The sequence below is a fragment of the Salmo trutta genome, chromosome 13 (genome assembly GCF_901001165.1).
Source record: "Salmo trutta chromosome 13, fSalTru1.1, whole genome shotgun sequence".
Lineage (NCBI taxonomy): Eukaryota > Metazoa > Chordata > Actinopteri > Salmoniformes > Salmonidae > Salmo > Salmo trutta.
The window spans coordinates 70,388,964-70,406,438 of NC_042969.1; the positions used below are offsets into that span (position 1 = coordinate 70,388,964).

General features: G+C 42.2%; 1 protein-coding gene across 4 annotated transcripts in view; it reads right to left on the minus strand.

The window, feature by feature from the left end:
* Positions 1–17,475, minus strand: part of LOC115206449 (CMP-N-acetylneuraminate-beta-galactosamide-alpha-2,3-sialyltransferase 4) — a 60,131-nt gene that overhangs the window by 16,389 nt on the left and 26,267 nt on the right. For 3 of the 4 annotated variants that reach the window (XM_029773473.1, XM_029773474.1, XM_029773476.1), the window contains exons 3-9: positions 12,856–12,927; positions 11,614–11,686; positions 11,163–11,255; positions 11,002–11,067; positions 4,710–4,807; positions 1,484–1,547; positions 907–1,002 (exon numbers count right to left, since the gene is read on the minus strand). In XM_029773473.1, coding sequence (XP_029629333.1) covers positions 907–1,002; positions 1,484–1,547; positions 4,710–4,807; positions 11,002–11,067; positions 11,163–11,255; positions 11,614–11,686; positions 12,856–12,877 — 512 coding nt within the window. In that variant the 5' untranslated portion in view covers positions 12,878–12,927. The remainder of the gene's footprint in view (positions 1–906; positions 1,003–1,483; positions 1,548–4,709; positions 4,808–11,001; positions 11,068–11,162; positions 11,256–11,613; positions 11,687–12,855; positions 12,928–17,475) is intronic. The other variant, XM_029773475.1, reaches the window with a different exon arrangement.

Here is a 17,475-nt window from a genome sequence, read left to right on the forward strand (position 1 = left end):
TGAATTGTATATCACACTCGCACAAATGCGACCAGTTATTTTTCATATTTGCATTTAATTTCTTTCACTAGCAAATGCGAGTGAACTGCTGGCACTTTAGAGCCAACTGAATGTCCATCTTATGTTCGCTAACATTAGCTTGAAACAATTAGTGTTTACCTTTCCACAACACACAGAGCCGAAAAGGGATTTGTCCATGTGTTCACGTACAGCTGACAGTTGGCAAACTCAGCATCACAACAAACAGGAGGTGCAGACCCGGGGTAGCTACATCGAATAATGATGTATTAATCTCCATGTCTGTTGACACAAACTCTGTACATGTATGTGTGTTGCAGCTCAATAATGCAGCCTTCCCTGTGGCTCAGTTGGTAGAGCATGGTGTGTGCAACGCCAGGGTTGTGGGTTCGATTCCAACGGGGGGCCAGTACAAAAAAAAAAAGCATGAAATGAAATGTATGATATGTATGTATACACTACTGTAAGTCGCTCTGGATAAGAGCGTCTGCTAAATGACGTAAATGTATAATTGGGATGTTAGATTTACTCTATGGATTTATTTTTTAATAAAATGTTAAAAAAAAAATCAGGCCCTATTCATTTCTGCGTACTTTTAACTCGGATCTCGTACCTGAGTACATGGGCAGAGAATTGTGTAGTTGGTACGCAAAATGCATGCATGTCGGCAGGTCTGCAAATGATATGGCTCTTGACTGTACTGTCTGCAATATAATGCACTCTATGTACTGATATTGATTAGGAACACCATTAATTGTGCAGGAACATTATTGGATAAAACAGAAATGGGGAGTCGTAGGAATAGTTCAACAGAAGAGGAGGGAGGATGGACTTAATGAAGATTTTTGTGGTAGAAAACAGGATGGAACCATTAGGCTTAATACTTACCGGATCACCACATCATACTCGTTGATGACGCCCCCCAAGGAGCTGTTTTTAATGGCAAACCCATTTCCTATGACTGCACATGTTCTGCAGTCTAGACTGAGGAAATACAACAAAATAAATTAAGTTCAGTATAATTCACTGCTTCCTATTATTACAATCCATTTACTTTAGTGTTGCCGGTATTATCATTCTAGAGTTCAAGACCACTTTCAGAGGGGTGACTGTAACTGCACACTACAGTAGAACCACTGGACATTTTCCAACACTGCCATTGTAATAGTGACTGGTCACACTGCTTGGTTTGACATTTGGCATTCTTGCTTGAAATTAAGTAAGGCAGCTTCCTTGTATACACACACCACAGGGACGATTTGAGTCATTATGTTAGCACAGCATTTACACTACATTGTGGAGAGTTATAAAAAAAAGACCCTTGTGTATATTGCTCTCAGACGCATATCACCCATCGGTGGTTCTTTGTGATCTTATAATTATTGTAAGAAATAAAGTGGTTCATACGGCACACCAAAGGTTAACAACCTTGCTAATATGGCTAAGAAACAATCATCACACTTACCGATCAATGCTGGCCGGCATTTTGTCATTTGCAATAATGGCTAACACTCTCAGCAGCAGTAACTCTGGAAAGGAGAGAGGGATTAATAAAGGTGTGATCACTCAGACTGACTGTAGACAAAAGCATTTATTTAACTAGGCGAGTCAGTTAAGAACACATTCTTATTTACAATGACAGCCAAACCTAGGCCAATTATGCACCACCCTATGGGACTCCAAATCACAGTCAGATGTGATACAGCCTGGATTTGAACCAGGGACTGTAGTGGCACCTCTTGCACGGAGATGCAGTGTCTTAGACCGCTGTGCCACTCGGAAGCCCAGACGCTGAGGACAGTTTGTCTTCACATAGAGAAGTCTATATTGAGAGGACCCCAAAGAGCACGTATTACTTTATAGCAGGGGAACAGTGGTGACTTTTAGAGTAGTATATGCAAACGGCTGCTCATTCAAAAAGGAACTAGACCAAACAAAACAGGAAGGGACTCGAGTCAACTCTTGGTGAATTAACAGAGTGTAGAGCTTGGCTGAGAATTAAATGTATATATATTTAGTAACTTTTTATTTAGATGTAATTTTTATTTTTCAGAGGGGCGTTACATGTACAAAAACAATCAAATAAATGCATACAAAGATAACCCTGACCCATTCCCCCTAAGGCCCTATCCACCTGCCCGCATCCTCCCTCCCCACCAAGAAACCATGCTTCCCACCCTGCCTAACTGAGATTGTTCTTTACAGAGTCAAGTATATTTGTCCAGGCCTCAATTGTTCCTTCACTAGCACCATTCATTCTCGCTGTCGATAATCCTAATGCAATAACTTCTAATAGTAACTGTATCCACTGGTTAAATGGGAGAGAGTGAGGTGGTTGCCATCATAGAGACAACATTTTTTTTGCAGCATTGCTTCCTGCCAGCAGTAATCTTCTCTGATTGAGAGATTCAAGGGGCTATCATTGTTAAGTAACAAAATAGATGGATTGAATACTTACATTTCTGCACTTCAAAATGTATTTTATAACTTTTCCCCAGAAGCATTTAACTGCAGGGTTTCATGTAAAAATCTTCCCAGCGTGAAATAGTTCCCAATCGTTCTGATCGTTCTTCATTGTGACGTCATGCTGTAAAATTTATCCCAGCTTGAAAATATTCCCAGTTCAATAACTACATGCGCATCTCTTTATGTGGGTGGCTGAGCTCGTCTCTTTATGCGGATGGCTGAGTTCGTCTCTTTATGTGGATGGCTGAGCTCGTCTCTTTATGCGGATGGCTGAGCTCGTCTCTTTATGCGGATGGCTGAGCTCGTCTCTTTATGCGGATGGCTGAGCTCGTCTCTTTATGCGGATGGCGGAGCTCATCTCTTTATGTGGATGGCTGAGCTCGTCTCTTTATGCAGATGGCTGAGCTCGTCTCTTTATGCGGATGGCTGAGCTCGTCTCTTTATGCGGATGGCTGAGTTCGTCTCTTTATGTGGATGGCTGAGCTCATCTCTTTATGCGGATGGCTGAGCTCATCTCTTTATGCGGATGGCTGAGCTCATCTCTTTATGTAGACGGCGAAGCTCGTGCGGATGTTTCTCTCACACCATCCCTTAACCTCGAAAAACTGTTCTGTGGGCACGCACATTTGCTTCACACATCTGTCAATCAATGGTGACCAGGAGTATTGACTCGGACCAATCAGAAGGTTGTTGAGGCATGAGGTCAGCATATAAATACCTGGACTCGCACATCAAAGTGCTGAAGGTTGATGTAAGGAGAGATTTTTTGCGATTGCAAAGACTTGGGTGCTAAGTTTTCGAATGACAGTGCATATATTTGTTTATTAGTTGAGTTTATTCATTCTTGCTCACAGATCAAACTGAAGAAATGCAGAATTTACATTACTAATAATTGCAAAACACTCATTTTGATTCATAATTACATTGTTTTTCAATTTTGCACCAAAAAGAAAGTGTGAGCAGTAATAAGACCAAAGCATAGTTTACATTGTTTTAAGGGATAAATCAATGAAGACCTCTTCCAGGGCCATAGGAGACACCATATTTCTCTATACTCAGCCAGTGGGGCAGAAGAATCATGTCTAAACCAATTTAGGATAGGGCGAAATGCTAGAGCCTGGAAATACAATTTAAAGTTTGATACAAATGGTCCTCATACGTCTTTCCTTGCAATGTACATTTTAAAACCGCACTATGAATTGTATCCCAATAGCCAGAAGGGGGAGCCATGGGAAGAATTAAACTACAGAAATTTAGCCGTGGCAATATATTCATTTTGACGGTTAAAGCAATTGGGATATAATTCCATCTATTGAGGTCAAATTTAATTGATTTGAGCGTTCTGTTGAAGTTTCTGGCAATGGTTTTATATAAAGAAGGAAGTATTTCTACTCCCAATTATTTCAAATGGGAAATTACTGGGACTCCATAAATAGAGATAGAGTCCTCCATTGGTTCTTGAGAGGCAGTAGCGCTGATTTGGTTAGATTAGTTTTATAACTTGAGATGAAGCTGGATTTATCTTCAATGCGTTTGGGAGCGATTGAGATACATTGTCTACATATAGTAAAATATTGTCTGCATCTAATGAGATTAAGTGATCTTTAGATTTGAGAGAAATTTGTGTTAATTCCTACGATTGACGAATTGCCTGGGTCAGACGTTCCACGGATAATATGAATAGCAAAGTCAAAATTGGATCGCCTTGTCTGCTACTTCTAGTGATTCTGAATGGAGCAGAGGAGATATCGCCTGTTATAAATATTGCTGAGGGATTGACATATAGTATTTTAATAATATTCATGTAATTGGAGACAATTCCTATATGTTCCAAGACAGAGCAGAGATATGACCATTCTAGACTATCAAAAGCTTTTTCTGCATCAAGAGATAATACAGCCCAAGGAGCTGTTGTTTCTGATGAAGCATCGAAGATATGTAATAGTCGATGGAGGTTATCCAAGGATAAACACTTTTTAACAAACCCGATTTGGTCCATGTGGATCATTTTGGGTAAGTAAGTCTTGAGACGACAACATTTTGGAAAAAACATTTCATATCTGTGTTTATCAAAGATAGGGAGCGATAGTAAGAACCTGGGTGGCATCAATACCTTGTTTAAATAAAAGTGTAATTAGAATTAAATGTATTTTCATTAAAGGCTTTGTGCTTTGTGGGAACGAAAGGAAAACAAAGAAATGACAAAATGAAATGAGAGAACATACCACTTCCTTTAATACCGTAGGGCAACGCTAATGTGGACTGATGTTGTCGCCAGAAGAAATCATCCAGTTTGAAGAAGAGCTCTGTTTGTCTGCTAATGCTGTATTAGGAACAGTGGAGAAAATAATTCACATTACAACCTGGAAATACGCAAGGGTATAGTGTACAGTTCCTACTAAATATTCCATACTGCCAATGGTATGGGGATATAAAGTACACACTGCTGACCTGGCAGTTTTAGTTTCAGTCATTAAAATGGAAATGACCTGAGCCATAATTCCTTCTCATAGTTCAGTCTAATCAACCCCCATGTCTATCAGGCAGACAAATTGTATGTATTATAAGCAAAGCCGATTTCAATAAAAATGTTCCCCTCTCAACAAGTAATATGTTTACATGATGTCATTCAGCAAGCATGCCCCTCCATAAAATCAACTGTTGGCATTTTTACTGCCAAGAAGAAGAAAAAAAAAAGATGTACGTTGCATTCGGAAAGCATTCAGATTCCTTCACTATTTCAATTTTTTTTACTTTTACAGCCTTATTCTAAAATAGATTAAATAGTTTTTTTAAATCCTTTGTATTAAAATAAAAACGAAAATATGACAATTACATTATTATTCAGACTCTTTACTCAGTAATTTGTTGAAGCACCTTTGGCAGCGATTACAGCCTCGAGTCTTCTTGGGTATGACGCCACAAGGATCTCTGTGTACTTTGCACCATTCATCTTTCCCTCAATCCTGACTAGCCTCCCAGTCCTTGCAGCTGAAAAACATCCCCAAAGCATGATGCTGCCACCACCATGCTTCACCGTAGGGATGGCATTGGCCAGGTGATGAGCGGTGCCTGGTTTCCTCCAGAGGTTACGCTTGGCATTCAGGCCAAAGAGTTCAATCTTGGTTTCAGCAGACCAGAGAATCTTGTTTCTCATGGTCTGAAAGTCCTGTACCTGCCTTTTGGCAAACTCTTCTTCGACCTCATGGCTTGGTTTTTGCTCTGACATGCACTAGCAACTGTGGGACCATATATAGACATATGTGTACCTTTCCAAATCATGTCCAATCAATTGAATTTACCACAGGTGGACTCCAATCAAGTTGTAGATACATCCCAAGGATGATCAATGGAACAGGATGCACCTGAACTCAATTTTGAGTCTCACAGCAAAGGGTCTGAATACTTATGTAAATAAGGTATTTCTGTTTTTTAATTTGTAATAAATTTGAAAAAATATTTTTAAAAACTGTTTTTGCTTTGTAATTATTGGGTATTGATGAGGAAAATGTTTTATTTAATCTATTTTAGAATAAGGCTGTAACGTAACAAAATGTGGAAAAAGGAAAGGGGTCTGAATACTTTCCGAATGCACTGTACCAGGCAGGGTTTTTACAGTGCTGATAGTCACTGTTTAATATCTTTGCATAGTCACTTTACCCCTATCTACATGTACAAATTACAATGATTTCGAAGGAATTGTCCGTAGATCTGGGGAAGGGTACCAAAACATTTCCTGAGCATTGAAGGTCCTCAAGAACACAGTGGTTTCCCATCATTCTTAAATGGATGCACTTTGAAGCCACCAAGACTCTTCCTTGAGCTGGCCGCTTTGCCAAACTGAGCAATCTTGGTGTGTTTGAACCATAAGAGTTTGTTGGTGATGTGGACACTAAGGAACTTGAAACTCTCGACCTGCTCCACTACAGCCCCGTCGATGTGAATGGGGGCGTGTTCGGCCCTCATTTTCCTGTAGTCCACGACCAGCTCCTTTGTCTTGCTGATGTTGAGGTTCTTGTCCTGGTATTCTCTAACCTCCTCCCTATAGGCTGTCTCATCGATGTCGGTAATCAGACCTGCCACCGTTGTTGTCGTCAGCAAACTTAATGATGGTGTTGGAGTCATGCTTGGCCACGCATTCGTGGGTGAACAGGGAGTACAGAAGGGGACTAAGCACGCACCACTGAAGGGCACTTGTGTCGAGGATCAGCGTGGCAGATGTGTTATTGCCTACCCTTAGCACCTGGGGACAGCGCGACAGGAAGTCCAGGATCCAGTTGCAGAGAGAGGTGTTTAGTCCCACGGTCCTTAACTTAGTGATGAGCTTTGTGTGCACTATGGTGTTGAACGCTGAGCTGTAGTCAATGAACAGTATTCTCACATACATGTTCCTTTTGTCCAGGTGGGAAAGGGCAGTGTGGAGGGATTGAGATTGTATCATCTGTGGATCTGTTGGGGATATATGCAAATTGGAGTGGGTCTAGGGTTTCCGGGATGATGATGTTGATGTGAGCCATGACCAGCCTTTTAAAGCACTTCATGAATACAGACGTGAGTGCTACGGGGAGGTAGTCATTTAGGCAGGTTACCTTTGCTTTCTTGGGCACAGGGACTATGGCGGTCTGCTTGAAACATGTTGGTATTACAGACTCGGTCAAGGAGAGGTTGAAAACACCTGCACACCCATCCAGCATCACTACTCTGGACGGTTCTGACTTAGAATATGTGGACAACTACAAATACCTAGGTGTCTGGTTAGACTGTAAACTCTCCTTCCAGACTCACATTAAGCATCTCCAATTCAAAATGAAATCTAGAATCAGTTTCCTATTTCGCAACAAATCATCCTTCACTCATGCTGCCAAACATACCCTTGTAAAACTGACTATCCTACCAATCCTTGACTTCGGCGATGTCATTTACAAAATAGCCTCCAACACTCTACCTTGCAAATTGGATGCAGTTTATCACTGTGCCATTCGTTTTGTCACCAAAGCCCCATATACTACCCACCACTGCGACCTGTATGCTCTTGTTGGCTGGCCTTAGCTTCATATTCGCCGCCAAACCCACTGGCTGCAGGTCATCTTTAAGTCTTTGCTAGGTAAAGCCCCGCCTTATCTTAGCTCACTGGTCACCATAGCAGCACCCACCCGTAGCACCCGCTCCAGCAGGTATAGCTCACTGGTCACCCCCAAAGCCAATTCCTCCTTTGGCCGCCTTTCCTTCCAGTTCTCTGCTGCCAATGACTGGAATGAACTGCAAAAATCACTGAAGCTGGAGACTCATATCTCCCTCACTAACTTTAAGCACCAGCTGTCAGAGCAGCTCACAGATCACTGCACCTGTACATAGCCCATCTGTAAATAGACCATCCAACTACCTCATCCCCATACTGTTATTTTGCTCCTTTGCACCCCAGTATCTCTACTTCCACATCTATCACTCCAGTGTTTAATTGCTATATTGTAATTATTTCGCCACTATGGCCTATTTATTGCCATTACCTCCCTTATCCTACCTCATTTGCACACACTGTATATAGACTTTTTCTATTCTATTTATTGACTGTATGTTTGTTTATTCGATGTGTAACTCTGTTGTTGTTTGTGTCACACTGCTTTGCTTTATCTTTGCCAGGTCGCAGTTGTAAATGAGAACTTGTTTTCAACTAGCTTACCTGGTTAAATAAAGGTGAAATAATTATATTTAAAAAAAGTCAGTGAAGACACTTGACAGTTTGTTCGTGCATGCTCTGAGTACACTGCCTGGTTATCCATCTGGCCCAGCGGCCTTGTGAATGTTGACCAGTTTAAAGGTCATACTCACAGTGGCTATGGACAGCATGATCACACAGTCATTCCAGAACAGCTGGTGCTCTCATGCATGCTTCAGTGTTGCTTTCCTCGAAGCGAGCATAAAAGGTATTTATCCCGTTTTGTAGGATCACTTCACTGGGAAGCTCACGACTGGGTTCCCCTTTGTAGTGCGTAATAGTTTGTAAGCCCTGCAACATCCACGAGCGTCAGAGCCAGTGTAGTAGGACTCAATCTTAGTCCTATATTGACACTTTGCCTGTTTGATGGTTCGTCTGAGGGCATAGCGGGATATCTTAGAAGCGTCCAGATTAGTGTCCCGCTCCTTGAAATCGGCAGCTCTAGCCTTTAGCTTATTGTGGATTTTGCCTGTAATCCATGTCTTCTGGTTAGGATATGTATGTACGGTCACTGTGGGGATGACGTCGTGGATGCACTTATTGATGAAGCCGGTGACTGAGGTGGTATACCCCTCAATGCCATTAGATGAATCCCAGAACATATTCCAGTCTGTGCAAGCAAAACAGTCCTGTAGCGTAGCATCTGCGTCATCTGACCACTTCCATATTGATTGAGTCACTGGTACTTCCTGCTTTATTTTTTTACTTGTAAGCAGGAATCAGGAGGATAGAATCATGGTCAGATTTGCCAAATGGAAGGTGAGGGAGAGCTTTCTAGGCGTGTCTGCTTGTGGAGTAAAGGTGATCTAGAGGTTTTTTTCCTTCCGGTTGCACATGTGACATGCTGGTAGAAATTAGGTAAAACAGATTTAAGTTTACCTGCATTAAAGTCCCCGTTCACTAGCAGCGCAGCTTCTGGATGAGTATTTTCTTCTTTGCTTATGGCCGTATACAGCTCGTTGAGTGTGGTCTTAGTGCCAGCATCGGTTTGTGGTGGTAAATAGACAACCATGAAAAATATAGATGAAAAGTCTCTTGGTAGATAGTGTGGTCTACAGCTTATCATGAGATACTCTACCTCAGGCGAGCAATACCTCGAGACTTCCTTAATATTAGACATCGCACACCAGCTGTTATTGACAAATAGACACACACCACCACCCCTCGTCTTACTGGACGTATCTGTTCTGTCCTGCCGATGCATGGAAAACCCTGTATAAAACCCTGTATATAACTGTATATTATCCATGTCGCCGTTCAGCCACGACTCGGTGAAACATAAGATATTACAGTTTTTAATGTTCCGTTGGTAGGATAGTGTTGATCGGAGCTCATCCAGTTAATTATCCAGTCATTGCACATTGGCCAATAGAACAGATGGTAGAGGCGGGTTACCCACTCACCAAAAGATTCTCACAAGGCACCCGGATCTGCACCCCCTGTATCTCCATCTTTTCTTCATGCGAATGATGGGGATTTGGGCTGGTCTGTGAGCAACAGTATATCCTTCGAGTCAGACTCATTAAAGAAAATGTTTTTGTCCAATTCGAGGTGATTAATCGCTGTTCTGATATCCAGAAGCTCTTTTCGGTCATAAAAGATGGTAGAAGCAACATTATGTCCAAACTAAGTTACAAACAATGCAAAAACAAAACACACAAAATAGCACAATTGGTTAGGAGCCCGTAAAACGGCAGCCATCCCCTCCAGCACCATTATCTCAGTCTCATAGCAAAGGGTTGGAATACTTTTGTAAATATGGTATATCTGTTTGTTTTTTTATACACTTGCAAACATTTCTAAAAAAAACCTTTTTTCACTTTGTCATTACGGGGTATTGATTGTAGATTGATGAGAGAAATTTTTTTTATAATTTTAGAATAAAGCTGTAAAGTAACAAAATGTGGGAAAAGTGAAGGGGTCTGAATACTTTCTGAATGTACTGTACAGTACTGAGACTCCAAGGAAAGGGGTGAGACAAACATCACAAGCACACTAGTAAAATGTATTACTGTCTCCTGGTGTTTGTTCTCTTGTTGGAATTTAACATGGAGGATTGTGTTTTGGATGCCCGCTGTTTACGAGTAAGTAACAGTCTTTGACAGTGAGTCGTTGAGATATATTACCATGGTGTGCCAGTTGTAGTTGTCAGTGAAAGACTAAGGGACAACTTGGGGGCTTCCAATTAAGAGTGACATTGTTATTGCCTAGGAGGCCTCCCAGTGTCTGATACTGTAATTAAGCATCTGATTTGCATGTGAAAAATGACCTGACCTTCTCATCACATGAATCAAAATCAGTTGGTAAACAGTATTGATCTTGAGAAAATGGAGCATTGTTAATCTCTATATTTTACAGGTCCTGTCTGAGGGGAGCTGAGAGGAGGCCAACTGAACTCTATGGTCTAGTGGTCAGAGAAAGAAATAGCTGACCCCAAGGTTGCTGGATGGAGCATATCACTGTTGCACGCTTGAGCAGGGCACAGAAACAGAACAGCTCCAGTACATACCCAATTGAATAAACTGATAATAGCACAGAGTAAAAATAAATAGAGGACCATTCAAGTGTCCTGGACAAAGGTACTCAGCAAGCTAGAGAAATACATTTGTCCATTGTCCTCCTGAAAAAACGTTTAATTGTGTGAATCGAAAGCTCCTTTTAAAAAAAATTGCTCTTAGGGGTCTGTTTTCATTGACGATCCATCAGTAGTTTCAACTTAAACAATTGTTCCAGAAAATGTACTTTACTGAGTCAATTGGTAGAAAATTATTTCCTTTCATAATAAAATTGTTCTTACATACAAAAAATGCTGAAATGTACTGGTGACCGGGTGAAAACAGCCCCCAAATGTCCAAAGATGCTGGCACCTTGCATTCCAGTAAAAGCATTGGCAAAAATTAGTTAGACTGAAACCCATCACCCCCACCCTCCTCGTTTTAAAGACAGACACTCCATTACTCACTTAAAATTGAGGCTCTCCCACTTCTTCTGCTTTAGCCAGCCACCACACAGTGACTTGCTAGGAGTCAGAGGAGACTTGCTGGTGCCTCCATAACTGAAAGAAAAGCACACAAATCCCCACAGTTGGGACAGAAACTGCTGACTGTTTAAACACTCACCATGCCCAGTGACTTTAGTTTAAAAAATGTAAAGGGTGGGTATCTATTGAAGGCCTAAATTGACTGCCATTTACCCACTTAAAGCTGTGGGTAGACAAGATGTTGGCTAGGTGAATGGAGTGGGCTGTCAACATGTTGTGATTCAGTGCTGAGCCTTATTTCAAGGTTTCCCTTTCCTTCAGTAAAGCATAGATGAGCATCTATGTGATTGCTCTGCCTGCTGCTCCACAGAGAGGGAGCTTCCAGGCAGTAGAGCAGGGCTGAGGCCTGAGGGCCGAGCTGGAGAAGCCATACCTCTGGAGGAAGACGTGGGAGCAGTAGTAGGAGACTAAGAACAGTACAACAGCGAACAGTCTAAAGCACCATCCTGGAGAGGGAAAGAACAACCACATGCAATAGATTAGAAACCAACATAATGCTTTTCTTGTATAGCCTGTGGTCAAAACCTAGTCTATGATATTTGAAATTGCTGCTAATTATGGCATGAGATTGCATGAGATCCAATCTGCAGGCAAGCAGGCAGGCATTACTGCAGGCAGATTTTCACTTCCTACAGTATCACTTACTTAACATCCACTGGAGTGGAATGGAAGAGTGCTATTACTTGAGCAGTAAATAAATAAAAAACAAAGCAGCCCCTAGAACTTTCACTTCCCATATCAAACAACTCTGCCGAACAAAAGTCCCCTCTACCTCCACACTAGCAACATGTCAATGACCACAAAAATTCTCTCATCTGGTAGATAAACACTCCCCAGCCCAGACAGGGGTCTACATGTACAGGGGCTTGGGAGGGAGGGAGGGCAGTCCTCAAGCTCAAAGACATACTTCCCACACATTTGTTCCAGGAATACAAATGGCTACTTATACGGTAAAGGCAAACATGTAGTGCCAAACTAAACATGGTCTCCATCGAGCTGAATCTGCTTTTTGGTACAGCCATTAACTGAGCCAGAGAAACCTTGGACTGGCTTTTCATTTTCAACACAGCAGCTAGTCAAACTGAAATGAGCTGAGCTGAAAAAGGTGTAAATGACAAAAGCAAGCACCCGGCTCTGAAGGCAAGGCCAGTGTTTTCTGTCAAAGCTAAAATTAAGAGCAAATGAAAAGGCCAGATCAAGGCAGCGCCAAGCTGTGTGTTTCTGTATGATGATCATAACACATCCAGGAACATCTGGATTATACATGACAGGCTTGGAATGTGTCTTATAGTATGTACAATGGAGTATGTACAATGGAATTAATAATGTACTGTATAGGACAAAACACGGTATGTGAGAGCAATAATACAAGGATGTTATTGTGTAACACTACAACTACCAAAAGCTTGAGTGAATTGAAAGAATGAAACTGTACCAGGCTAGAGTTGTACAAATACTGTAAACCTTCTATAAAAAGAAAAGTAAAGAAAACATGTTTTTCATTTCAAGTACAACTACCACAAATGAAGACAGGAGTTAAATGTCTCATTAAAGTATTGTTTGTGCAGGTGTGTATTGACAACAACTCCTGTAAGGAAGCAGCGGGGGAGCTTACTTTTAGCAGTCTTTAGGGACATCTTCACATGCTCCTTCGCCCCCTCATCTCGGTACTGCGCATGATGTTAACCTGAGGGGGAAGGTGAAGGAAGAACAGCATATTAGCACCTCTAACATCTGACTCAATCGGACAGGAGTGGCACGAGCAAATGAAATTAACCATATCCCTTAAACGGAGGCTCTCCGCACTGCTAAAGCTAACTCTCTCTCCTCTGCTCTCATCCTTCTAAACCTATCTGCTGCCTTTGATGCCGTGAACCATCAGATCCTCCTCTCCACCCTCTCCGAGTTGGGCATCTCCGGCGCGGCTCACTCTTGGATTGCGTCCTACCTGACAGGTCGCTCCTACCAGGTGGCGTGGCGAGAATCCGTCTCCGCACCACGTGCTCTCACCACTGGTGTCCCCCAGGGCTCAGTTCTAGGCCCTCTCCTATTCTTGCTATACACCAAGTCACTTGGCTCTGTCATATCCTCACATGGTCTCTCCTATCATTGCTACGCAGACGACACACAATTCATCTTCTCCTTTCCCCCTTCTGATAACCAGGTGGCGAATCGCATCTCTGCATGTCTGGCAGACCTGGAGCTGCTCTTCCTCCCGGGGAAGGACTGCCCGTTCCACGATCTCGCCATCACGGTTGACAACTCCATTGTGTCCTCCTCCCAGAGTGCTAAGAGCCTTGGCGTGACCCTGGACAACACCCTGTCGTTCTCCGCTAACATCAAGGCGGTGACCCGATCCTGTAGGTTCATGCTCTACAACATTCGCAGAGTACGACCCTGCCTTACACAGGAAGCGGCGCAGGTCCTAATCCAGGCACTTGTCATCTCCCGTCTGGATTACTGCAACTCGCTGTTGGCGGGGCTCCCTGCCTGTGCCATTAAACCCCTACAACTCATCCAGAACGCCGCAGCCCGTCTGGTGTTCAACCTTCCCAAGTTCTCTCACGCCACACCGCTCCTCCGCACACTCCACTGGCTTCCAGTTGAAGCTCGCATCTGCTACAAGACCATGGTGCTTGCCTACGGAGCTGTGAGGGGAACGGCACCTCCGTACCTTCAGGCTCTGATCAGTCCCTACACCCAAAGAAGGGCACTGCGTTCATCCACCTCTGGCCTGCTCGCCTCCCTACCTCTGCGGAAGCACAGTTCCCGCTCAGCACAGTCAAAACTGTTCGCTGCTCTGGCAACCCAATGGTGGAACAAGCTCCCTCACGACGCCAGGACAGCGGAGTCAATCACCACCTTCCGGAGACACCTGAAACCCCACCTCTTTAAGGAATACCTGGGATAGGATAAAGTAATCCTTCTAACCCCCCCACACACACAAAAAAAAGGTATAGATGTACTATTGTAAAGTGGTTGTTCCACTGGATATCATAAGGTGATTGCACCAATTTGTAAGTCACTCTGGATAAGAGCGTCTGCTAAATGACGTAAATGTAAATGTACCGTGGGATATGCGTCAACAGCAGCCTTGGGAAAAACCTCTGTATTATCATTAACAGCAGACTCGTACATTTCCTCAGTGAAAACAATGTACTGAGCAAATGTCAAATTGGCTTTTTACCAAATTACCGTACAACAGACCACATATTCCCCCTGCACACCCTAATTGACAAACAAACAAACCAAAACAAAGGCAAAGTCTTCTCATGCTTTGTTGATTTCAAAAAAGCCTTCGACTCAATTTGGCATGAGGGTCTGCTATACAAATTGATGGAAAGTGGTGTTGGGGGAAAAAAATACGACATTCTAAAATCCATGTACACAAACAACAAGTGTGCGGTTAAAATAAGCAAAAAATAAACACATTTCTTCCCACAGGGCCATGGGGTGAGACAGGGATGCAGCTTAAGCCCCACCCTCTTCAACATATATATCAATGAATTGGCGCGGGCACTAGAAAAGTCTGCAGCACCCGGCCTCACCCTACTAGTATCTGAAGTCAAATGTCTACTGTTTACTGATGATCTGGTGCTTCTGTCACCAACCAAGGAGGGCCTACAGCAGCACCTAGATATTCTGCAAAGATTCTGCCAGATGTGGGCCCTGACAGTAAATCTCAGTAAGACCAAAATAATGGTGGTCCAAAAAAGGTCCAGTCGCCAGGACCACAAATACAAATTCCATCTAGACACCATTGCCCTAGAGCACACAAAAAAACTATACATACCTCGGCCTAAACATCAGCGCCATAGGTAACTTCCACAAAGCTGTGAACGATCTGATAGACAAGGCAAGAAGGGCATTCTATGCCATCAAAAGGAACATAAAATTCAACATACCAATTAGGGTCTGGATAAAACTACTTTAATCAGTTATAGAACCCATTGCCCTTTATGGTTGTGAGGTCTGGGGTCCGCTCACCAACCAAGAATTCACAAAATGGGACAAACACCAAAGTGAGACTCTGCATGCAGAATCCTGCAAAAATATCCTCCGTGTACAATGTAGAACACCAAATAATGCATGCAGAGCAGAATTAGGCCGATATCCGCTAATTATCAAAATCCAGAAAAGAGCAGTTAAATTCTACAACCACCTAAAAGGAAGTGATTCCCAAACCTTCCATAACAAAGCCATCACCTACAGAGAGATGAACCTGGAGAAGAGTCCCCTAAGCAAGCTGGTCCTGGGGCTCTGTTCACAAACACAAACACACCCCACAGAGCCCCAGGGCAGCAACACAATTAGACCCAACCAAATTATGAGAAAACAAAAAGATAATTACTTGATACATTGGAAATAATTTATTTTAAAAAACAGAGCAAACTAGAATGCTATTTGGCCCTAAACAGGAAAGAAAGAAAGAAAGAAAGAAAGACAGAAAGAGAGAGAGAGAGAGAGAGAGAGAGAGAGGAAAGAAAGAAAGAAAGACAGAAAGAGAGAGAGAGAGAGGAAAGAAAGAAAGAAAGACAGAAAGAGAGAGAGAGAGAGGAAAGAAAGAAAGAAAGACAGAAAGAGAGAGAGAGAGAGGAAAGAAAGAAAGAAAGAAAGAAAGAAAGAAAGAAAGAAAGAAAGAAAGAAAGAGAGAAAGAGAGAAAGAGAGAGAGGAAAGAAAGAAAGATAGACAGAAATACAGAAAGAAAGAAAGATACAGACAGAAAGAAAGAGACAGACAGACAGACAGACAGACAGACAGACAGACAGACAGACAGACAGACAGACAGACAGACAGACAGACAGACAGAAAGAAAGAAAGAAAGAAAGAAAGAAAGAAAGAAAGAAAGAAAGAAAGAAAGAAAGAAAGAAAGAAAGAAAGAAAGGAGAGAGAGAGGCATAGACAGAGAAGGGCAAAGACACAGAGAGGAACAGAGAGAGAGAAGGGCATAGAGAGAGAGAGATACAGTTGAAGTCAGACGTTTACATACACTTTAGCCAAATACATTTAAACTCAGTTTTTCACAATTCCTGACATTTAATCCTAGTAAAGATTCCCTGTTTTAGGTCAGTTAGGATGACCACTTCATTTTAAGAATGTGAAATGTCAGAATAATAGTAGAGAGAATGATTTATTTCAGCTTTTATTTCTTTCATCACATTCCCAGTGGGTCAGAAGTTTACATACACTCAATTAGTACTTGGTAGCATTGCCTTTAAATTGTTTAACTTGGGTCAAACATGTCGGGTAGCCTTCCACAATAAGTTGGGTGAATTGTGGCCCATTCCTCCTGATAGAGCTGGTGTAACTGAGTCAGGTTTGTAGGCCTCCTTGCTCGCACATGCTTTTTCAGTTCTGCCCACACATTTTCTATAGGATTGAGGTCAGGGCTTTGTGATGGCCACTCCAATACCTTGACTTTGTTGTCCTGAAGCCATTTTGCCACAACTTTGGAAGTATGCTTGGGGTCATTGTCCATTTGGAAGACCCATTTGCAACCAAGCTTTAACTTCCTGACTGATGTCTTGAGATGTTGCTTCAATACATCCACATAATTTTAATTCCTCATGACGCCATCTATTTTGTGAAGTGCACCAGTCCCTCCAGCAGCAAAGCACCCCCACAACGTGAAGCTGCCACCCCCGTGCTTGTATCATTTGATTTACACAACACGCCTACCACTTTGAAGATGCAAAATATTTTTTCATTGTGAAACAAACAAGAAATAAGACCAAAAAAACTTTAAACTTGAGCGTGCATAACTATTCACAAAGTCAATACTTTGTAGAGCCACCTTTTGCAGAAATTACAGCTGCAAGTGTCTTTGGGTATGTCTCTATAAGCTTGGCACATCTAGCCACTTGGATTTTTGCCCATTCTTCAAGGCAAAACTGCTCCAGCTCCTTCAAGTTGGATTGGTTCTGCTGGTGTACAGAAATCTTTAAGTCATACCACAGATTCTCAATTGGATTGAGGTCTGTGCTTTGACTAGGCCATTCCAATACATTTGAATGTTTCACCTTAAAACACTGGATTGTTGCTTTAGCTGTATGCTACTGTAAGAGGGCGACCGATTATGATTTTGCAACGCCGATAACGATGCCGATTATTGTAGGGCCAAAAAAAGCAGGTACCGATTAATTGGCCGTTTTTTTTTTTTTTATTATTATTTGTAATAATAAGAATTACAACAATACTGAATGAACACTTATTTTAACTTAATATAATACATCA